This window comes from Odontesthes bonariensis, chromosome 10, assembly GCF_027942865.1.
Source record: "Odontesthes bonariensis isolate fOdoBon6 chromosome 10, fOdoBon6.hap1, whole genome shotgun sequence".
Lineage (NCBI taxonomy): Eukaryota > Metazoa > Chordata > Actinopteri > Atheriniformes > Atherinopsidae > Odontesthes > Odontesthes bonariensis.
In genome coordinates, this window is record NC_134515.1 from 4817222 (window position 1) to 4841278 (window position 24057).

The following is a 24057-nucleotide window of genomic DNA, read 5'->3' on the forward strand; positions in this document are numbered from 1 at the left end:
CCACCAGGAGAAATTTCATTAGATATTAAGCCTGCAGGACCCAAAAATCAAAGCAAATGACAGAACAGCCCATAATTATAAAATGAAGCATTGTTAAGTGTTAAATGCTCTTTTCAATTTGTTCTAAGCCCTTAGGCTACCTCATAAATTTCATAATATACAGGAACCAGAACATATTTTCCTTAGAATCACGTAATTTATTCTATTCACACTCAAGCATTCAAATCTAGTTTATATGAAGTGAACATACAAGTTGTAGTTCTCGATGGGACTTAAGCAAACAGTAGAATTCATTTATTTCAGCTGTTATTGGTTATTTTAGGCCAGAACAACACAACACATATTTAATCACAAACGTGTTTACTATAGTGTTACATTAAAGGGATAGTTCGCCTCTTTTGACATGAAGCTGTATGACATCCCATATCAGCAACATCATTTATGAACATTTTCTTACCCCCTGCTGCGTCCTGTGAGCAGAGTTCCAGCCTCGTTTTGGTGTTGATGAAGGTAGTCCGGCTAGTTGGCTGGGGTTTAAAAAATAAAGCGTCTTGCTTCTCAAAACAATATGTGTTCAACAGAGTAATACATTTGCATCACAAAATGGTTCTCCAGGAAAAAGTCAGACCTCACAATCGCTTGGCCCTATTTTCTCTCCCTTCGTATCACTGCCCGCTGTGCAGACCGAGCAGCAAACACCGTGAAACAGGTGCGGCTGTCGGCAACACCAAAACGAGGCTGGAACTCTGCTCACAGGACGCAGCAGGGGGTAAGAACATGTTCATAAATGATGTTGCTGATATGGGATGTCATACAGCTTCATGTCAAAAGAGGCGAACTGTCCCTTTAACACTCTGTTAGTATTTGGGAAGTGATGAGACCAACTTGAGTTCAGAGCCACTTTAGATTTTTCAGTGGACGGCAGGTCTGGACTACAGGCGTGATAATTTAGCACCTGAATTCTTTTACGACCGAGCCGTGCTGTTATAGCGCTTTCACAGCGTGGTTTGTCATCTTTCACACAACATGACCAAGACAAGGGGGATGTGCCTTTGTTGAGCCTTGGTAGAAGCACCATTGGAGGTTGAAGTTGATGCTCCACTGAGTTGATCCGCCTGGTTTAGCCCAATGAGGATCCCATTGATGGAGACCTCCAACACCACCCCTGGAACATTTACTGTAGCTGCTTCTAACAATGTCAGAGTAATGAAACTTAATGCAGCAGAACCAGAGATTTCATTGTTTTATTTCACAGGGTTTTAATTTGTCACCTTCTTCCCTCAACATCAGAAATAGAAGCAAAATAGCAGATTATTCACACGCTTGTTTACCATATCAAATCAATTCAAATCAAATTTATTTGTAGCACATTTCATGTACAAAAGAATTCAAAGTGCTTCACATAAAGTAAAAGCATTGCAGCAGGGAATGGACGAAGCATTAAAAATGCATAAAAAAATATAAAGAGAAACAAATAAAATAATTTAAATGAATTTAAAAACAAGCAACAGTCCAGATAAGTTCAAAGATATCGTGCAGATTTCATGCATAGACACATGAGAAAAGAAATGTTTTTAACCTGGATTTAAAAATGTCTCCATTTGGTGAAAGTTTAATCTCCACTGGCAGTTTGTTCCACTTGTTTGCAGCATAACAGCTAAATGCTGCTTCTCCATGTTTAGTCTGGACTCTGGACTGGATGATCTCAGTTTTGAGATCATTCTGGACGTCATAACCTGCTAACATTTAAGAGTTGATCTATACATACATGCATATCCTGACCCATGGCTGAATCTTATACTTACACACAGTGGTGTTTGGGCTCATTGGGGCCTTTCAGCACCATGGCCAGCGCACTTCCTCCGACTGCCAAAAGCTGGAGCTCACAAACGGGTTTCTTTCTGAAAGGTCAGCGTAATTAACTGATAAAATGCTGACGCCTAAAGGAATGTCGCCCCTGCTTGTCAGCAGTAATTGCACTTGAAGGTCCCCAGTGTGTCCACTTTAATGGGCAAGTGGCAGCACAGCCTCGCTGGCGAATTGACACCATAGGTAGCCGTGGCTATGATAAATAAATAAACACGACGTCAAAAGACAGTTTTCTCACTAAAATTAGCCACTTGGGCTTTGACCGCTGGCCCAGTTAGTCTTAATAGGCCTTTATTCTTCTTGGTTGGACAGGGTTATGAACTGATTTATTGTCTTCATGGCAACCACAAATTGAAAATTTGTATTATACCACACTGTGTATTCCGGCCAATGGCACCGCGGTCTCATAATGAGTCTTTCAAAATGGAAGATAATAAAAAATGGAAAACTGCTGTCTCACTTTAGCACATTTACAGCAATTTCATCTCTTTGTAAATCACCAGGACAATGTGAAATAGGTCCATCAGCCTACTAAAACATGTGCAAACATTAATTTTAACAAGCTTTAAAGTGAATATCTGCTCTGAGCTGCTTTCTCCTCCAGCACAGCCTGAACCCTCTCAGACAGCTTTCTGTCCTTTCTTTAAGGAGTCTTCAGGAATAGTTCTCCAGGCTTCTTGAAGGACATCCCAAAGCTCTTCTTTGGATGTGGGCTGCCTTTTGTTCCGTTCTCTGCCAACATGATCCCACCCTGCTTCAGTAATGTTGAGCTCCGGGCTCTGGGGAGGATTCATCCCTCCATCAGACCTGCTGCCACTGATTTTCAGCCCACTTCTTGTGTCCTTTGGCACAGCTCAGCCTTTTCTCCCTGTTTCCCTTCCTTAAGAACGGCTTCCTGACAGCCACCCTTCCATGGAGCCCGTTTCTGATGAGGCTTGGGCCAACAGCAGATGGATCAGCTGAAGGTCCAGATGCATCTCTCAGCTCCTGTGTCAGGTCTTTGCTGGATGTTTTCCTCTTTCTTAAGGACATCACTTTCAGATCCTGTTCATCTGCTGGAGATAGTTCTTTAGGCCTGACACTTCTTCTTCTGTCCTCCATGCGTCCAGTTTCCTCAAATGTTTTAAGGACACACTGCACACCATGCTGAGATATGCCAAGTTTTCAGCTAACAGCTCTTTGGGAATCACCTTGTTGCTGCAGAAATCCTGTTTTCTGTCTGTCACACTGTGTTATCTTTGCTGTTTTTCACACATGCAGCTAAAGAAATGGGAACAAATCTTAATTCCAGTCTAAAACCCACAAAGAGCTTCTAGATTATTCATTTCTGGTGGCATAAAACAGTTTAATCATTTCATTTATATTAATTGTTCCATAATTAGTCATTAGATTATATCTTATATTCCTTTTTTAAGCTTTAAATTGAATCTTATTTACTTTTTCTTGATGTTGAATAACATATAATTCTTATTATTGTCTGTTTTTTTCCCTACTTTTCTACTTTTAGACGTGATAACGTTCATTATTTTGGGATTAGGATTTTTTTCAAACTGATTTTCTTACATTAATTTGACTCTTTTGGTAACTGAAAGCAGTTTTAACGTAACTGTACAACAAAGTTGAAACTATGAAGCTGTTTCTCACAGATGCAGCTAAAGAAATGGGAACAAATGATGTGTCTCTGTGACAGGCTGCTGGGAACAAAGTGCCCAAAGATCCAGTTTAAAACGGCTTCTTTGCTAAGAAAGAAAACACATATTCCTCTGAAAATGCTCAGGTACAAAGACTGGACTGAACATGAGTGGAAAAAGTTGAAAATGTCTAAAGAAAAACTTTGAAAGACCTTCAGAAAGCTGGAGAACTATTGATCACGTTAAAAGTTTGTAAGAAAGTCTGGAAGTTTTGGAAGAAAACATAAAGAAATCAGGGGTGGCTCGAGCCTTGTCCATGGGACTGTAAGAACATTCATCATGTATTTTCTGTATATTTTAATGATATATTATGGCATCTTAGCATGGGCTGTTATGGTGAATTCGCAGAATTCAAGTTAGAGAAACAAGTACTGAGAGAGGAAAGAAAGAAAGAAAGAAAGAAAGAAAGAAAGAAAGAAAGAAAGAGAAAAGACAGACAGAAGAACCCTCAATTATTGCTCTGTACTATCAACAAATACATGTGGATTTTTAATATCACACAATAAATAAATATCCAATGAGCATTTGCTTTATCAGCAAATTTTATCAGTTTAGGAAAATTATCTATTATCAGCCAGCAAGATGTCAGCAGCAACTTTATTCATAATTGCATCGTTAGATTTTGAAACATGAATGAAATATCATTTCAGCGGATATGAATAGATAACTGCAAACAGGTGTAAATAAGCGGAAATGTTTATATAACTTAGAGGAATAACTTAAACCAAGCTAACTTATTCTAGCACCCTTAATTAATGTCGTTTTTTTTACTCTTGATCAACATTTGAAAACTTTTCTTTAGTACAAGTCGCATTTCTCATATTCTAAGGTGTACCTGAAAGCGACACAGACAGGTGTGTGCACGTGCGTTGGTTACCTGAATAATGAGCTGGGGCAACATGTTCGCCAGCAGTTGTGATATTTATGCGCCTCTGTGGTGATGTTTGTTTCATATTGTTTCCGGCAAACTTCGGTTCCAAAGCGGATTTAACTGTTTTTATTCTTTAAACACTCTTTGATGAAACTCCGGACAGTTGAGCTGTTATGCCAGAATTTGCGGGTTTCCACGATGCCCATCTTTGGGACCTCAAGGGCAACTCGTCGAAAATCCACATTTATTGCACTTGGTCCAAAGTGCGCAAACGCGCGAGCAGCAAAGTCAGTTTACTGTTTGCGGAAAACAGCGTTTCAAGATGTGTGCGCCGCAGGAAAGCCACAAAGAACCAGTGCAGAGGCCACGGTGAGTCAACTCTGTGTCTCTGAAGCCTCTTTTCTCCTTTCTCTGGACGTGTACCGCCTGGACCCTTCCAATCTCCATTAAGATTTCAGCTAGTTTTACGCATTTTGCGCCTATTTGCGCAGCTGCTAATAAAGAACTGACATCCTGCGCATCTTTGTAGGTTTATTAATGGTCCTTAGATAGTTTTGGCTGTTACTTTATGCATTAATGAACATGCTAATGCAGGCACTGTGATCTGGTGGAGGTTTTAAAGGCGCTGCTAATTGGATAGTTGGTGCCTTGAGTTCAGGGTAACTGCGGCGGTAATGAGCGCGTCAGAGCGCAGGTTGAGCCCCACTCTGCGCCTCGGTGTGCTGACAAAGCCCACGCGCTTCATGGTCTGGATTACCCCCTAATAATCGCGCGGCAGGCACTCTGTGTAATGATAGATAACTCTGTGGGAAGGTAAAGCGGGATTTAAACGTTCTGCTGGAGACATTATCCCAAATGAAAAGCACTTTAAGCTTCAGCTGCGGGTTGATCACATTTGTGAGTGTGGTGATCTGAGAAGATGTTAGAGGCAACTTCTGGGGGTGTTGAATGATCTCTTTGTGGAGTTAATACTGTCCTGTTTGGTCACCTTGGTTTGTGTCTGTGCTCTATGGAAACCAGTGGCTGCCAAGATTAAAACCAAAGAAAATAAATAAGCAAATTATTTCTGAACAATTAAGCTTCGCTTCGACCATGTAAAGGCAACTGTAAACACAGAGCTGCAGCTTAGAGAATGTAATTAAAGCAAAATCAACTCTTACTGCATTATAAAACTAGTTGGCATCATTATTTTTTTCTATTCAACAAATTAGCAAAGAAAACTGCGTTTGATGCACTTTATTATTTTGTCAGTTCTGCCTGTTGATAATTTGAGACAAAAAGGAGATTTTTTCTGGTGTATTCTCTGTGAATAGACCGTTGTCTGTCCGCTCCTCTCAGTCTTCAGTTCAAATCCAGACTGAAAACATCTCTTTTCCCTGGCCTTCCATTAGCTGAAATGGAGTTTACCTTGGCTCGCTACTTTTATTGTTATTGTTATTTTATTGCTAATTTTATCTCAAATTTAGTTTTTTATCTGTGATGAAGTTATTCTTATTGGTATTTTATTGATGACTCTCTTAATATGTGATGCAGTTGCTGTTGTGAAGCACTTTGGTCAGCTGAGGTTGTTTTAATGTGCGATATAAATACATTTTGAATTGAACGGCGGATTCGTCCCGTTTGGAGTCGTATTTCTCCCGGTGATGAAAGAGCTGCAGTTATTCCAGGATGTGAAACGCACAGTAAACAGGTTTAATTACCAGTTTAAGCCATCCAAACGTGTGTTATTTACTCTGGCTGTGTTCGTAAAATAAAATACCCGTTGCCTTTTATCATAGGGAAAGCCATTACCATACAATTGGTGCTTTAGTTTTGAAAACAGGAAGTGAACCTACCCTCGTTGTAGCTAGCTTGAAACTGCCGTTTTGACAGGAAATGACGATCGGCGACGTCACGTTACGTTGCATCTTGGGTAGTTTGAGTATGAGTAGTAACCTCATAATGCATACCCAACATTTCGGAGAATCTAGTATGCATCCGGGAACTTAAAAAAAGTTAAAGTTAGTAGGAGTAGTAGGAGAAGTATGCGGTTTTGAACACAGCCTAAGAGTTTTCCACCCTCACCTCTTCCAGCCACGGTGCCCAACGGTCTGTAAATTGTTTATTTTGGAGTCTCAACATAAAAGTTATTTTTTCCATTATGTAAATTCTCCTAACTACTGACTGCCATGTATCCAGTGTTTTAAGCCAGTTTAGGGTTATTGCTTTCTTAGCTGCTGTAGCTAGTATATGCAGTAGAAATCTGTTTCAGGGATGGCCAGCAGCGGGTTCCTGGGCAGCTCAGAAGCAAAAAATGTTTCTAATAAATCAAATATCTCCCTCCAAAAATTGTCTAAAAGGGGACACTTCCAAACTATATGTGTGTGGTTAGCAGACTCGTCTCCAGCATGTACCCGTTTGACTGGGATCCATTTTGGAGAGGATTAGCGGGGTTCTATAGAATCTGTGGACTATTCTCCATTGGAACTCTCTCCATAGGTTTGCACAAGTAACTTTATGCACTTCTGAAGAAATACCATCCCAGACCTCTGTGCTTCTCTCTAGTTCAAGTTCTGTTTCCCTTTTTTGTTTCATATGTAGAGTGTTTTCTTGTTTCATACTAGACAGCACATTGATACACTAGATATTGGCCTCCTACACAGAAAAAAACAACTCATAAGATTTACTTAAAAACCCTTTGTAAGTGTTTGCACTCAAATGATTTAAGTAAGATTGAATGCTGCAATACCAAGTAAATTTTATTTGCCATAAAACAACAGTTTTGAAGATATTAAGTAACATTTACTTAATCACATCTAAGTTTTAAGTTATATTTATTTAAACAAATTAAGTAAAGTCTACTTGTTTTTCATAGGCAGGAACATCATTTTACTCAAAATTTTAAGTAAATTTTATACATCTGTAGTATTTGCTGATTTTAACGATACACTTTCAGAGTAAAGTTGATGTAGTATTTCTAGGTTTATGTACATATTAAACATTTAAATTGTATGAGGAAACCTAAGTAAAACTTACTCTTCCCCCATAATTCATGTATTACGTTAATAAAATGTTTAATTTTACTTAGAAGCTCGAGTTCTTACTGAATCTTAAAAATACAAGGTAGAAAGTTACTCTAATAGAGTTTACTTCAGCAAAAGTCACTTTTTTCAGTGTAGTATGCTCTCTTTTTTTGGATCCTTGTCAAGTATTGTTCTATGGGTGAATCAGTTTTTTTAATGGAAGTCCAGTCTGGTTGTTCAGTTAAATAGCTTCTTATCTGAACATACCGCCTCTCAGACTTTGGACAGGCGAATGTTCTGGAGTCCTGTTGCAAATACAATGGACACAACGCGACGGCGGATTTATTTTTGGTGTAAAAACTTTGTCTGAACTCGTGCCAGAGGTGAAAAGTGTCGGTTTCTTTCCTAAAGGTTGGGTTGGTGCTGCTCAGGTCGTGATCGGTCGGTGGTTCTGATGGCGTCTGTGGAGCAGAAACTGACTTGTTGTGACCGTGGTCGGCGCAGTAATCCGTCGTGCTGACTTGTTGTGCTTTTTGGTGCATTTTTGTGTGTTTTCCCCAGACATTTCCAGCCCTTTTCAGGTCTTTGGCTCAATGAAAGCCTGAAACGGGTTCTACTTTAGACGAGTCGGACTTTCAGACCCTCAGACGGCAGCTGATTCTGAAGGTGAAATCGCTGCATTCACTATGCAGCTCTCCTGAAAACCATCCTCATTCAAATTGACGCAACAAGACGCTGAAATGATGTGTTTTCAGAAATCTGGCACCAGTTCTGGGGACGTCTCCTTGAGTTTTCACTCGGGACCTCCAGTGTTACTCGTGGAAGAATTCAGCCCTGGATCAGCTTGAAGCTGTTCCACGGCATGCAGTGCAGTGTTTTCCCTTAATAAATCAGTAGTTGTGCTGTAAACATCTCTTATAAACGGGCTTGTTGGTACCCTTAAGGCCTCCTCACTGATGCGTACTGAAGTGAAAACATTTCATATTTCACTTGATGTGTTTTTCTTATCCACAAGCTGAAATCTGGGGAGTGGTTGCCACTGACAGGAGGAAGGCTGCAGAGGCCCAGAGCGCCGTGCACGCTCCCCTGCTGTGACACATTGATCGAACTCGTAGAAAATATGGCTCTTGAACACTGTTTTTCTGACATAAAAGGGATTACAGTGCAATTTCTTTTTTTAAAGGGATTTCGCCTCTTTTGACATGAAGCTGTATGACATCCCATATTAGTAATATCGTTCATGAACATTGGCTGTGTTCGAAACCGCATACTTCTCCTACTACTCATACTAACGTTTGAGTCAGTAAGCCAGTTTGAGTGAGCGAGAAGTTCCCGGATGCATACTAGATTCTCTGAAATGTTGGGTGTGCATCATGAGGTTACTACTCATACTCAAACTACCCAAGATGCAACGTAACGTGATGTTGTCGATCCTCATTTCCTGTCAAAACAGCAGTTTCAAGCTAGCTACAACGAGGGTAGGTTCACTTCCTGTTTTCAAAACAAAAGCACCAATTGTATGGTAATGGCTTTCCCTATGATAAAAGGCAACGGGTATTTTATTTTGTGAAAATAACCGGAAGTGCGTTAGCTCACTGCGGCTAGCTTTAGTAGCTCCGAATTCGTGGGAACAAAATTGTAAACAGCCGGTATTTTGTCAGGTTTTCAACACGTTGGGGATCTAAACGACTACTTTCTCACCTGAAAATGTTTCAAATGTTGCTAAAGTTTACAGAGTTTAGAGCTTAAGGGAAATCAGCTTCAGGCCGGCTGATTTCGGCTCGGGCAGGAGCGAAATGCATTGTGGGTAAACGCTCTGCATACTGTCTGATCGATTAGTATGCGGTTTCGAACAAGTATGAAAAGTTGAATCAGACCAGTTGCAAACTGTACATTATTTCTTCCTTAAAGGGATAGTTCGCCTCTTTTGACATGAAGCTGTATGACATCCCATATCAGCAGCATCATTTATGAACATTTTCTTACCCCCTGCTGCGTCCTGGCGCGGCCACGCCCTGCTGTCCTCCTTCCCTCGTTTTCTGTGGGTCAGTGTGTTTCTCTCAACACATTTAGTAAATCTCCTCGACCAGGATTACTGCTTCCTGGGGATTTAGGATTTCTGCCCTCCCAACACATGTTGCAGTCTTACCTTTTGTGTCTTTCATGCTTACCGGCTCTGCACTCGTCCCCCTTCTTTTTTTCCCCACCTTTCAGCTCCTACTGGTGGATTCTAGCAGAGGTGATGGCACAGCATGAAAGCAAGCGTTTTGAGATGGGAGAATATTGAGATCACCAGGCTGTAAGCAGGTTTGCTGGGGCCAACTGTTGACACTGTTTGGAGACTGAGAGGATTTCTTTTCTCTGGACTCTGGAAACCACAGATGAATCCACCTTTTAAATCTTTTTTTAGACTGGTGGGAATCCTGAGAATCACCCGGGAAGAACGTTTACTCACTCCTCGTACTTGCGGTTGATGTTTTAGTTTTCGTACTTTTTTAGGCCGATCGGTTCTCTGACTTTTCCGCAGAGTTGTTTTAAAAAATAAAATAAATAAAAATGGGAACACCTAAGAAAACCGGTTTCAATCCCTTTGGACCGGTGTCTTCGACTCTGATGTGTTCTGCTGCTGCAGCGGCCACCGGAGACAAGCCCGGACCTCCGGCCAAAGGGGCTTTCTCCCTGGAGGAAAAGCACAAGGAGGGCAGCCGGCAGCTTGTGGAGGAGTTCTTCTGGATAGGCAGCAGCATTGTGGCGTTCTCAAAGTGGCGGCTGGGCTACATCGGTAAGCTTAGTCGGGTTGGAGCTGTTTCTTTTTTTTTTTTTTTTTTAAACATATTTATTAGTTTTTCATGTTAATATGACAATATGTTAAAATATCCAAAACATATGGCAGTAAAGAAAATAATAATTAAATGATTAAAAAAGATTCATTAAAACCGCAGTAATTAATCAGCAAATTACTGGTGCAATGAATATGAAATAATGAAGATAATAAAAATGAATAAGTAAATAAACACATATATAAATAATAATTAGGGCTGGGCAACGATTAAAATGTTTAATCTAATTAATCACATGATTTCCCTGATTAATCACGATTAATCGCATTTGTACGCAAAATCCAAAAATGAATCCAAAAGTAGCGTATAGCTTTTAGCATTTAGCTTTATTTTAAATGTGCTGCCATATGAATGAAAGTGCCATAACATTTGTTGTGCAAACACACTTTTAACATCAGCATCTTTCTGTAGTTTTTATGTAGAAGCCTCGCTCCACTGTCTGTTTCCTTGAATGACTTGCTGCTATCAGTTGTGTGTTTTGCCTTTAAGTGATATTTTAGACTGGAACTACTACGCTGAGAAGACAATTCAACTTGGCAGTGTTTACAGATGACTTTGGTTCTGTCGACTCCGCCGTCTGGAAGAACTTTAAAATGAAAATGGCCGAGTAAAAGTTCCGTACCCTTCTCCATGTTTGGTGGATCCGCCGATTACTTTCTTTTCCTGTTCCACAGCAGACAGCAGCAGACTTTTACAAAATAAAAGCCTGTGAGCCACAGACTTTTACAAAATAAAAACCCGGTTTGAGTCCCGCATCGGACGGCCCTGTGCATCATGTCGTTCCCCCTCTCTCTGCCCCCTGCTTCCTGTCTTTCCTATCCATTAAAGGCACAAAAGCCCCAAAAAATAATAAAATAAAAAAAATAAATAAAAAACCTGCGTTAGTGCAAGCTGTAACCAACATTTTGAAAGATTTTTTTAAAAATGTATTTTTATTAGGGCTGGGCGAGTTAACTCGATAATAACGACTGTACAGAAGCAGATTTATTGGTTAATTGATCAGTTTGTCACAACATGAAGAATTGAACAAAATCCCCCTTTTTGTGATCCGTGCTTCTGTACGACTGTTACTCTGCTTCAGATGTTTCTTGGAGGGAAAGAAAGGTGGAAAGTGGAGGTCCTTAATGAGGCAATTTCAATTCATTTTTATTCATATAGCGCCAAATACAACAAATGTCATCTTAAGGCACTTGAATAATAAAGTCCAATTCAAGCCAGTCATTGGAATTCAATTCCAATGACTGGCTTGATCCAACATTTTAGACATTTAACTTCAGACCGTTAGAACTTCATCTCCTGCACATGTGTGCAAAGTCTCAGCTCTGGCCTTGCATGTCCTCTGGCTCGTATCACTTATCAAATCAAATCAAATTTATCTATAAAGCACATTTCATGTACAAAACAGTTCAAAGTGCTTCACATAAAATAAAAGCATTGCAGCAGGGAGTGGAAGAAGCATTAAAAATACATAAAAGAACATAAAGAGAAACAAATGAATTTAAAAACAAGCAACAGTCCAGATAAATTCAAAGATATCGTGCAGATTTAATGCATAGACACATTAGCACAGCTGGTAGTTGTCTTTGTGTTTGCATTGTTAGCACCATCAGCTCGTCCCTCTGTAACATGGAAATCACCTGTTTGTGTTGTGCGTGGCTGCGACATATGGCCTGAGAAAATCCCCCCCCCCCGAGCTTAACCTGATGCCCTGATGGACGAGCTAATTCCACCTGCTTGGCACACTTTGGGACGGTGGCAGTAGGTCAGCAGACACCCAACAGTGAGCAACACAGATCTAGTTGTCGGTGGAAAACTGTTACCTGTGCCACCGCCTGCTGTCTGCTTCCTAATTGAACCTCTTTAACAAGCAGCTGAGACCTCCAGCAGGACTCATTAAGTCCTGGAGCGCTGATGTAGCTTCACTCAGGAGGACGCCTCACATTTCCTGTACTGGTGCAGAACCATTTCTGGCTCAAAATGCAAAGTAGCAAAAAACTACTGAATTTAGCCAAGTTAGCACAAGCTGCGAGGACAGCAATTATCCATCAGGGTGTGAGTAGTATAACCATACCTGGGTTTCAGTTTGGCAGTTTGTTCCGTCTTCTCGTGCAAGACGAGGCTGGAAAAGGCATTTAAAGGGAGACTCGCGTTGGTTTGTGGTGCTGAGACGAGTTCCAGTCGAACTTTACCTGAGATGTCAGTGCTGACCAGTGTTGCCATAGTTACTTTGAAACAGTAATCCGACTACTGACTACTTCTTTAAAAAGTAACTAAGTTAGATTACTTTTAGTTACTTTCAGCAGAGGCTGATCCCCCTCCCCTATAACATGAAAATGACTACCAGTTCTGCCAATACTCACTTTATTGACATGTATTTTAACCGGAACATGGAAAATGACACTGACATTTGCAAACTTTTTCTTGAAATAGGCTAAGATAAATAAGACCTCTTGACTTTACTTGAAAATGTAAAAAAAAACTCTTACGTAAAAAAGTAATACATAACCCCCCCCCCCCCAAAAAACAGAAATAAAATTCACTTCATTAACATAAATACTTATAACAATAAAATATTAAAAATAACATACTCGGAATCTAACAGCACTTAGGCCTGTGTAAATGAATGAACATTTAGGCCTATATTGAACATCCCATTGAACCTGTAGTTGTCTAACATTAGAGCAGCAAGAAGTGGTTTTATGAAACAAAAACAGTATTAAAAAAATCAAAATACTCTTTCTTCACTTCATTTAACTGAAATACTTATTGCAAATGAAATGCTTTTTCTGACTTCATTAAATCTAACTTAAATACTTCTTATAAAAAAAAAAGTAGCGGACTTCCGGTGGCCGCCCAAGCGTGATGCGCGTGTAGTTCTGAGCTCCGTCTCAAAAGTCCGATAATACACGAAATATCCTACAATTCAGAAACCATCCTGGTTTAAATTACGTCTAAGTATTGCTACAAAGTGTCGAGTGGGAGAGGAACGAAGAATAAATCATCTACGGACGAGGCAGCGGGCAAAAAGAACCAACCAGCATCCAGCACGTGGGTCTGATATTTGGGATATCTCCTCGGTTATTTATCTCAGTCATAAAACCAACAGAAGAAAATAAGAAAACAGAGCTGTGAGTGTTTTAGAGAACAATCTTTAACTTAGACTGAACCTGAGCTTGTTTTCATCCATTTCAACATCCCAACGTTTCTCCCCATCCACACACACTTTTAAATCTGATGTCGTAACTATGGCAACAAGCCCAGATCCCCACCAGTGAGGACTGTAAAGGTTTTCAGTGTGTCTCCTGCTCCACTTTTGTCTCTCCGCCTCTACAAGCTGTGTGCACGTGCACGCTGCTGCCGCGTCTTGGCTCTTTGAAGAACAGTACGACAGAAACATCTGTCAACATTTTTCTTCTTTTTTTTTTTTGTGCTATCAAACTGTTGTGGTTAATCTCCCTCTTCTCTTTGTGTCGACATGGAATTGTCGTGTTTCTGAAGCCTACCGCCTCAGCTTCAGGCAACACTGCATTCGCTGCTCCTCACAAGTGGGAAGTTGAAGCCCTTGTTGCTCTCTAGATTAAATGTGATCATTGGCTTTATAATTCACTTAGTGGAGACATAAATTGGCTAATTATACAGTGCTTGTACTCCAACAAGGAAATCTGACTTCTAATTGGCGTTCTTAATGTTTTTTTATCCATTATAAATGGAAATTACTATTTTTCTCTTTTTTTTTTTTTTTTTAATGCACCAGGAGTTCAGCAGCCGTTGTTTCAAAGAACAAACATCTGTGAATTTTTTTCCACATGAGCAGCAGTTCTCCATTTAAGCAGCTACAAACTTAAAGGGATAGTTCGCCTCTTTTGACATGAAGCTGTATGTAAATAAAGCGTTTTGCTTCTCAAAACAATATGCGTTCAAAAGAGTAATACATTTGCATCACAAAATCGTTCTCCAGAAAAAAGTCCTCACAATCGCTTGGCCCTATTTTCTCTCCCTTCGTATCACTGCCTGCTGCCGCCTGCCGACAGCCGCGCCTGTTACGGTGTTTGCTGCTCGTATGAAAATTTTCTAGGAATTCATTTGTAGAAGAATTCATGCTCCTAGAAAATTTCTGAAGAAATTTTGATGGGTGCCAATCTACTACCCGTCCTATTAAAAAAAGAAAAAAGGTTTAGTTTAGTTGAAGTTGAGTCTCCTGTCACATATAAACTTTGAATGAGGTCTCTGTGCTGTCGTAAGGCTGAGTTATGAGGCCTCCAAAATAGGCCAGTTTTTGGCATTTTTGGCTCGTTAAGTGCTTTTCAATCGATTTTTTTTTTTTTTTTTTCCCATTTAATTTTGGGCCTCTGCGAGTCCCAAAATGGAGAAGACAGGTCTGCTGAAGAAAGTTATGTCATTTTTATCAAGGTCCTGTTTAAAATACAGCTTTTATGGTATTAAAAGGATTACCAAGGATTAGTTTTCATAAAATCTATGAAAATTTTCTTCTTCGTCTGCACTTCGGTCTGCACAGCAGGCAGTGATACGAAGGGAGAGAAAATAGGGCCAAGCGATTGTGAGGTCTGACTTTTTCCTGGAGAACGATTTTGTGATGCAAATGTATTACTCTGTTGAACGCATATTGTTTTGAGAAGCAAAACGCTTTATTTTTTAAACCCCAGCCAACTAGCCGGACTACCTTCATCAACACCAAAACGAGGCTGGAACTCTGCTCACAGGACGCAGCAGGGGGTAAGAAGATGTTCATAAATGATGTTGCTGATATGGGATGTCATACAGCTTCATGTCAAAAGAGGCGAACTATCCCTTTAAGGCACAGGGATATGGCGTGTCGCTGAAGTTTCGGAGCTGAGATGTGACGGCTGTGAACTCACCAGCAGTCGTTATGTTCTGTCGGTTCTTTTAACAACTCAGTTTAACACATGACTCGATGTCACTTGTGCCCAGTAGAGGGATCAGGAGCCGACCGGCTGCCATGGCGACGGATGTTCGTCAGTGTTACGGATGAGATTGACAGTTCAGTTTGGTGTGCGGTCCGAGCTCTCAGGCTGTTTAGTGTTCATGAAGCATGCTTCTTCTCCCTGACTGCACCCTTTTACGCCTTAGAAATAAGGAGATATTTCAAAGATGAAGGTCGCATCCCAAGAGGGTTTCAGAAGCTCGGCGAGTTTTATCACATGAGCAGACACGTTGTCCTTTTAGTCGACTGGCAGACGAGCGTGACCTTAGCGGGACCTCCTTCACTGCCCTTCCATTTGTGAGGAAGTGTGTTGTAGGGTAAGAGTCATGTTGAATCAGTACAGCTTGCTGTCACACAGCAGCAGTATTACACACAGAAATATTCTATTAACCTTCCACATAAAGGCCGCCATTCTGAGCTGCTTATGTTATGTTTCATTCATATTCCTGTTTACATGTTACATGGCGCCGGATAATTAACAGTTTCATGAAAGAAAGTGGGTCATTCAGCTTCAGCTGAAGGAGGAACGAAAGGCCAATTCAGAGACCTGGGCTGTGTTCGAAACCGCGTACTACAATACAATATTGTCATACATTTTAACTGTTATCGGTGAGTCGATGAACGTATTTTATGCCAGATATAGAATAGAAAAATACTTTATTCATCCCCCAATGGGGGAAATTCAAATTAGTCAAGTAACTCCAAATTTTTTAAAATATTTACAATGATTGTATTAACAACAATAATAATACCAATTCTAGTAAAAATACTACTACTAACTAATAATAATAATGATAAAAGACTAAATAAACAAATAAATAAAAAAATCAATCGATCAATTTGAGAAGAACTCAGCAGTCAATATAAGGTCCAGGTTTAAAATAAACCGAACTTCCCCTTTAAGAGGGGAGCTCCCTCCCTCTCGGTGAGATTTGGATGCAGGAAGATGTAAAGCCAGACAGACGGGACGTCGGTAGCTGTTGGAGAAGGTGCGAGCTGCTTGGATCGGTGCCAGGAGACGGTTTTAAGCAGCGAGCCGTCCTGACCCGAGAGCCTGCAGCATCCGGACGCTCTCACTCCCAACTAAACTGTGGCAGGGGCTCATTTCATGGATTACTGCCCCCGTCTGTGGCTGAAGGAGTGCACATCCTTAGCTCTGTTACAGCCACTGGGGATCGGGCGCTCCTGGAAGCCACAAAGCCGACTCATCCTTTAAAATCGATAGAAGGCTGTTCTACGACCATGTTCCATTTATCCTGCTCGAGTCCACACTGTAAAATCAATAAAAGTGAGATGGTTCTGCATCACGTGTTTCCCCTTTTTTTTTTTTTTTTTTTTTTTCACTCTGATCCAATTACCTGAAGCATCGAAGGCTCGTTCAGGTGCTGCCAATTTAAAAACATCCAAACCGATCCAATGACTTCAGAGTTTCTGATGTTGAGTGAATATTTGTTGATTGAAAGCTCTTTCTAACTGGAATATAGAGCCAGGTCGCAGGCTGAAAAGCCTCAGTCGTCCCTGAACTTGCAGGTAGTGGCACCATGTGCCATTAAATTGGAGCTTTTTTTTTTACATTCCTATGGGTCAGAATGGGGCATCAACATGGATAAGATGGGGATGCCGGGGTGCTGGCTGTGTGTGGGTGGCTGGATTTAGTCTAAATTTAGTTATTTCTTATGAAACTATTTGCCATAAGGACAAATTTGTGAAGTTTCTTGCTAAGAAGAAGACAGAATTTGAGTATTTTACAGGTAATGAGCTGCTTGTTTAGCTTCGGTTTTGTTTTGGAGGCTTTTGATCGTGCTTATTAGTTTGTTTTTATAGGAAAGAGGATGTTTTCTTTATTTTTCTATGTTTTACATTGTCCTACAAGAAGCTTAGAGTAAAAATCCTGCAAACGAGCCACAGATGGACGGTGTTTGAGTGGGAGTTTAGAGTGATTCCAGCAGCTTTTCGCTGTGGCGTCAGTTTGATAAACTAATGAAAAGTTTGTTTCCATTCAGAGCTGCACCGATTTATTTATTCATTTATTTTTTCCAGCAAAGGCTGAGATCTGGACTCTGGTGGCCAATCCATGTGCTAAACAGTGTCTCGTGCTCTTATGGTAAATGCTTGTGTCATCGGATGACAAAATGTTGATGAATAAAGCTGATTCTGTATATTAATTTGGGATGAAGCAGCAGAGTGTCAGTATGTGTGTGACTTTTACTTTGGAGTTTGAATCCCTAATTGCACCGACTCAACCAGTTCCCCTTGTTATATTTTTATGGTTAAGATTGTTTTACTGGTGCACAATTATTAAATAAATAAGTAATTCAGTACATTTATATCCGTTTATTTGTTTTTACAAAGATAGGAAAGAAATGTTTAAGTCAAATCTGATGTTGCCTTGCACAAAAGAATGATCCCAGTCTTTTCCACACAGTGAAACTCGCCGGTTGTTACCATAGTTCCGATACTAAACCTCAGATATCGGTATCGGAGGTGAACAAAGCGGATCCCTGATATTAGTAGTCAGGTGACCTCAGGTTTGTGCACACGACGTGGCTGAGCCTAAACCTAAACCTAACCACCTGAAACTGACATAATGCTGCCTTCACAGGCTTGGACAGTGGACACCAGGTACGATGGGTGCACCGTTCAGCCATCAGAATATTCTTTTAGTCTTTTATTCGGTGTTCTCTGTTTTGGGTTCACATGTATTTAGGTTGTCCTGCCTGTATGTGTGATCAATAGACACTGTGGTGGCTTCAGTATTGATTCTCCAAAAAGGCTAAACGTCCTCTCTGTCAGTGGGGTTACATGGCACTGAAAGGATCCGATTATTGGGTTGGTAAGATCTGCTGGTTCTGCTTATTCACTGCATTCATTCACATCCAAGCACAGAAGTAAAGATTTTAAGAATTTCATTCTAACATTTACACTCAGTTGGTCTACATGATGAGATTAATTAGATTACAGCTATAGTTGGGTTATGCTCCTTATTTGAGAAAGGGTAATTCTCCTTGGATATATGGCGGTGAATGAATGGGATCAGAGGCACAAAGCGTGTCATACCCCGGTATGATAGGTGGCGCTGTACCCATTCCAGCTGTTGCTAATAGAGCCACTTCCTGTTGACCTCTTCACCACCAACAACAACAACAAACTCAGGCATTGGAGAAAGATGGAGAACGCAGAGCCAGATGAAGCTACGTTCCTCTACATTTGGTCTGTGATGAGCTGCTTGTTGCACAAACTCGATGCCCAACGGAGCATTCTCCATCGCGTTGTTTGTTTCTTTCTGACGGCGACAACAACAGGAATATCGTCTCCTTTGACTTCCGGGTCACGACCCCGGGAAAACATCTGGAGCATGCGCAGAACGCAAAGTCTGATTCACCACGTGCTTCAGCGTCTACAAGCATGAGTTATCTCAGGGTTTTAGTCCAATTGCAAGTAATCTGATCCAATTCTTAGTCGGATTAAGGTGTCTACATGAATTTAATAACTCAGTCTTATTGTAATTTAGCCAATAATCTGATTCTTTCAGTGCCATGTGACCCCACTGAGTGTTTGACTCGTTTGACAAACAGCAGCCCTCTAAGACAAAGGCAAGAATTGCCACATCCCAGGGTTCAGAGTATAACCAGGGTAACTTCTGCAGGAAGTCTAACCTGGTCCAGAGAAGACCGAGCTGAAGGTATCTCTCTTCATTCGGCTTAAAAAGATGAGCACATTTCTGTCTCGACTGCGAGAGTCTGTTTAAACTGCTCTGTCTGACTTTCACTGATGAACATCTTCATGAGAAATGTCTCAGCAGAAGGAAACGCTTCCAGCCTAAATCAGACCGATTACCACACAGCTTGTTTTTGTTGGCTTTTAAAGATTTAGAGCCCACGTTAATTCTCTTTCTTTATTAGACTCACTGAACTGTAACATATTGCTTACAGTGTGTGAGTGTGCAGTGAATCATTCCCACCAAATTGCGTCTTTATGTTCATAATTATGTCCACATCCGTCTTGTGAAACGCTTGAAGAACTAATTAAGATCACTGGACAAGAAAAAAACAAACAAGCGTCTTGTTTAGCACTTTGATTCGATAATCTAGACAATAGTCTGGTTTGAATCATTGAAGTTTTTTTTTTTTTTTTTTTTATTCGATACAAATGGGCTTTCAGACGCCCAGTGTTGCATCTGAGTAAGAACTCAACCTTACAAAAACGGGCAACACCAGCACACTCGGTTGTAAATCATCAGATCTACGAGTGCTTTGACGGCGTGGCAGTGAGATTAATCAGCCCATTGACTCGTTCACTCAGTCTTTGCCAGCTTTGCTTCCTGGTTCGGTTGCAGCAGCTGTTTGCTGTCAGCCTGCTGTAAAACATGGAGGTACTCATGTTGTTGTCGGGATCGTAGTTGGAAATCTGTGGGTCCAGATGGATGATTGTAATTGGTCCTCCGATGCCAACATGATCCTTTTTTTTAAATTTTATTTACATGAGCACCAGACACCTGGATTGATGACCGGTGCTGTGATGCCACAATGGAGCAGAATAACAGTTTTAATTACATGTCGGGGTGCATCGGGGTGTGTGGAATACCCAAGGTTCAGTCGCCGTGTGCCGGGGGTTTTATTGTTGCTCTGCAAAATTTGTACACTTCCTTTAATATTTTCCACGAATGTAACGAACAAGCTGGCGACTGATGGGGACTGGACTGGAAAATGATCGTCATCAGTCAGAATTAGGACTCGAAGCCAAGTATGAAAAGTTGAATCAAACCAATTGCAAACTGTACATTCTTTCTTCTTTAAAGGGATAGTTCGCCTCTTTTGACATGAAGCTGTATGACATCCCATATCAGCAACATCATTTATGAACATCTTCTTACCTCCTGCTGCGTCCTGTGAGCAGAGTTCCAGCCTCGTTTTGGCGTTGACAAAAGTAGTTCCGGCTAGTTGGCTGGGGTTTAAAAAATAAAGCGTTTTGCTTCTCAAAACAATATGCGTTCAACAGAGTAATACATTTGCATCACAAAATCGTTCTCCAGGAAAAAGTCAGACCTCACAATTGCTTGGCCCTATTTTCTCTCCCTTCGTATCACTGCATGCTGTGCAGACCGAGCAGCAAACACCGTAACAGGCAGGCGCCAGCCCAATTCTTTATGCATCTATTTCTTTTTCATTTCTACCTTCCTGCCATGCGGCACTCTTTTTGTTTTAATGTGTAATGTACAGTCTGCTCCGCTGGGAAAGCTTCCTTCCTGTTGTAAACTGGCCTGTCACGGCCGATCAGGCTCTGAACCCTACAGGGAGCTACATGCCCAGCACTTTTTAATTAACTGCTCTTAAGCTGGTGGTTGTTGTTGTTTGGCTAACATTGCACCCTCATTGGCGAGTTGTGGAGTTGTGGAATTTGTTGACGCTTCTCTGGGCAGAAATTCGATAGCAGAGGTCAGGAGAACGGCGCTCAGCCACATTAACGATACCCTGGGGCTGGGCCATCCGCAGCAAGGCCAAATCGATTCTCAGTCAGAGCAGCAAGGCATCACTGCTGCTTTGTGCTGCTTGTTTTGAATTTTATTTTTCTGGATGCAAGTTGCATTTAGGAGAAATGGGACAAAAATGTGATTGAGGTTTCTTCTGCAGATGTTTAATTTTTTCTCTAACTGTTAGAGGAGAAAGAGACCCACAAAAGGAAGGGTTGAATAAATGACCAAAGAGAACCTCAGAGTATGACGTGGTCTGCTTGGTGAATAGTTGGAATTACTGCTGTGGAATGAGGCTGTGTTCGAAACCGCATACTTCTCCTACTACTCATACTAACTTTTTGAGTTAGTATGCGAGTAAGCGAGAAGTTCCCGGATGCATCCTAGATTCTCTGAAATGTTGGGCATGCATCATGAGGTTACTACTCATACTCAAACTACCCAAGATGCAACGTAACGTGACGTCGCCGATCGTTTCAAGCTAGCTACAACGAGGGTAGGTTCACTTCCTGTTTTCAAAACAAAAGCACCAATTGTATCGTAATGGCTTTCCCTATGATAAAAGGCAACGGGTATTTTATTTTGTGAAAATAACAGGAAGTGCGTTGCTCACTGCGGCTAGCTTTAGTAGCGCCGAATTCGTGGGAACAAAATTGTAAATAGCCGGTATTTTGTCAGGTTTTCAACACGTTGGGGATCTAAACGACTACTTTCTCGCCTGAAAATGTTTCAAATGTTGCTAAAGTTTACAGAGTTTAGAGCTTAAGCGAAATCAGCTTCAGGCCGGCTGATTTCGGCTCGGGCAGGAGCGAAATGCATTGTGGGTAAACGCTCTATATACTGTCTGATCGATGAGTATGTAGTATGCGGTTTTGAACACAGCCCATGATTTTCCCGTGATGCCAAATGTTGTTTTCTGACATGTCGCCATTAAAGACCAATGAGGGAATCTCATCATCTCTTATGATTATTGGTGCATCTTTTTATTCATTTTTTCTTTTCTTGTTTCATCGGTCACTACTTTGCCACTTTGAAAGCAAAGTGTTTGTAAAGACTGATGATTGATAACCTTTATTAAAACAAATGAAAGAGATGTGGCAAGTCAACAGAAAAAATACGCCTCGAACGATGTGCTTGTATTGAATTGATAGATGGCTTTATATTTAACGAAAGATAACAAAGCGCTGTAGTTAACATGCTTCCGTTAATCATTTGTTAAACTCCAGATACGCTTTCAGAGGTGATTCCAGAACTTCACTTTTGGTCTTGTGATAAAGTGTGAGGCTCTGTGTCAATAACTCATCATATTCAAAATTCAATTCAAAATGTATTTATATCGCACATTAAAACAACCTCAGCTGAACAAAGTGCTTCACAATAGTAACTGCATCACATATTAAGAGAGTTATCAATAAAGTAGCAATAAGAATAACTTCATTACAGATAAAATATAAAATTAGCAATAAAATAACAATAACAGTAACAATAAAAGTAGCAAGCCAAGGTAAACCACATTTCAGCTAGTGGAAGGCCAGGGAAAAGAGATGTTTTCAGTCTGGATTTGAACTGAAGACTAAAGACTGAGAGGACCCGACAGACAACGGGATGTGAAAACATGTTCTATGGTTTCTCATGTTTGTCATATTTCACTTCGAGTTCTGTCTTTCTCCATCAGTCACAGTAAAGAAAATCAATTCTTGACATGTGTGAATTGATTCTGAACCTTCCCCGTCTGTATCTCCATTGATCCAAGATTGGTCTTTTTTTTTTTTTTTTTTTTTTTTTTTTTTTTTTTTTTTCCCCTCCATTCCCATTTTATTGCAGCATTACTCACGTTGAATATCGTGCATGTCAGCGGTCTGCCGGCCTTATCTGTGCGTGCTGGTTGGGCCTAATTTCCTGCATGTTGGGGGAAGTTTTTTGATACGACGTGACAGACGGTTGATGGTTGATGACCAGGCTGCAGGCAGCAGCCCATACTGCATACTGCATACTACATACTGCATACTGCATACTGCATACTACATACTGCATACTGCATACTGCATACTACATACTGCATATTGCATACTACATACTGCATACTACATACTACATATTCATCGATCAGACAGTGTGCAGAGCGTTTACCCACAATGCATTTCGCTCCTCCCCGAGCCGAAATCAGCCGGCCTGAAGCTGATTTCTCTTAAGCTCTAAACTCTGTAAACTTTAGCAACATTTGAAACATTTTCAGGTGAGAAAGTAGTCGTTTAGATCCCCAACGTGTTGAAAACCTGACAAAATACCGGCTATTTACAATTTTTGTTCCCACGAATTCGGCGCTACTAAAGCTAGCCGCAGTGAGCAATGCACTTCCGGTTATTTTCACAAAATAAAATACCCGTTGCCTTTTATCATAGGGAAAGCCATTATGATACAATTGGTGCTTTTGTTTTGAAAACAGGAAGTGAACCTACCCTCGTTGTAGCTAGCTTGAAACTGCCGTTTTGACAGGAAATGACGATCGGCGACGTCACATTACGTTGCATCTTGGGTAGATTGAGTATGAGTAGTAACCTCATGATGCATACCCAACATTTCAGAGAATCCAGTATGCATCCGGGAACTTAAAAAAAGTTAAAGTTAGTAGGAGAAGTATGCGGTTTGGAACACAGCCAGTGTGTTTAGGTCACAATATGAGCTTGTTGCTGTTCTGTGAGGTTCAGGTCTTGTTAAAGAACTTGTTTTCTCTTCCTCCCACGGGACCAGCAAAGCCCTGTCAGTGACGGGTGCATCTGATGCGTTTGCTTTGCGTTTCTGTGTTTCTGTGAGTGTGCAAGTGAATCACCACATTATGAGAGCTGGGATGGGATGTTTAATCCACATTTCTGTCCAACCTTTTCTCATGTTGCCTGGCTTTCTCTCTTCTCTTTCTCCCCAGTGGAGAAATGCATGAGCTCCATGCAGATGGGAACCCAGATGGTGAAGCTACGCGGCGGGTCCAAGGGACTGGTGCGCTTCTTCTTTCTGGACGAGCACAAGTCCTGCATCCGCTGGAGGCCTTCGCGAAAGAACGAAAAGGCTAAGAGTAAGTGTTTTCCTTCGTAAAGTGAGTCCTCCTGCCGATCGTTCACGCTGTAATTACAACGTGTTGGAGCTCATTGGACGTTACTAAGCATTCCTCCAGCTTGTTTTTTACTCTGAATCTGCATTCAGCATCTGTTCGAAAAGCTCCACTCGTGGGCTTCAGACAGTTAATATTGTTATTTTAAAATTATCTTCAGTTAAACAGATGGGTGCAACACAACCCGAGCAAAGGATGAAAATGTTCATAAATGATATTGCTAATATGGGATGTCATACAGCTTC

General features: G+C 40.9%; 1 protein-coding gene across 1 annotated transcript in view; it reads left to right on the forward strand.

Annotated features, from left to right (window-relative positions):
• Window positions 1-24057, forward strand: part of plch2a (phospholipase C, eta 2a) — a 258084-nt gene that overhangs the window by 174578 nt on the left and 59449 nt on the right. The window contains exon 3 of the mRNA XM_075476011.1: window positions 23630-23776. Within this exon, the coding sequence (XP_075332126.1) occupies window positions 23630-23776 (147 nt within the window). The remainder of the gene's footprint in view (window positions 1-23629; window positions 23777-24057) is intronic.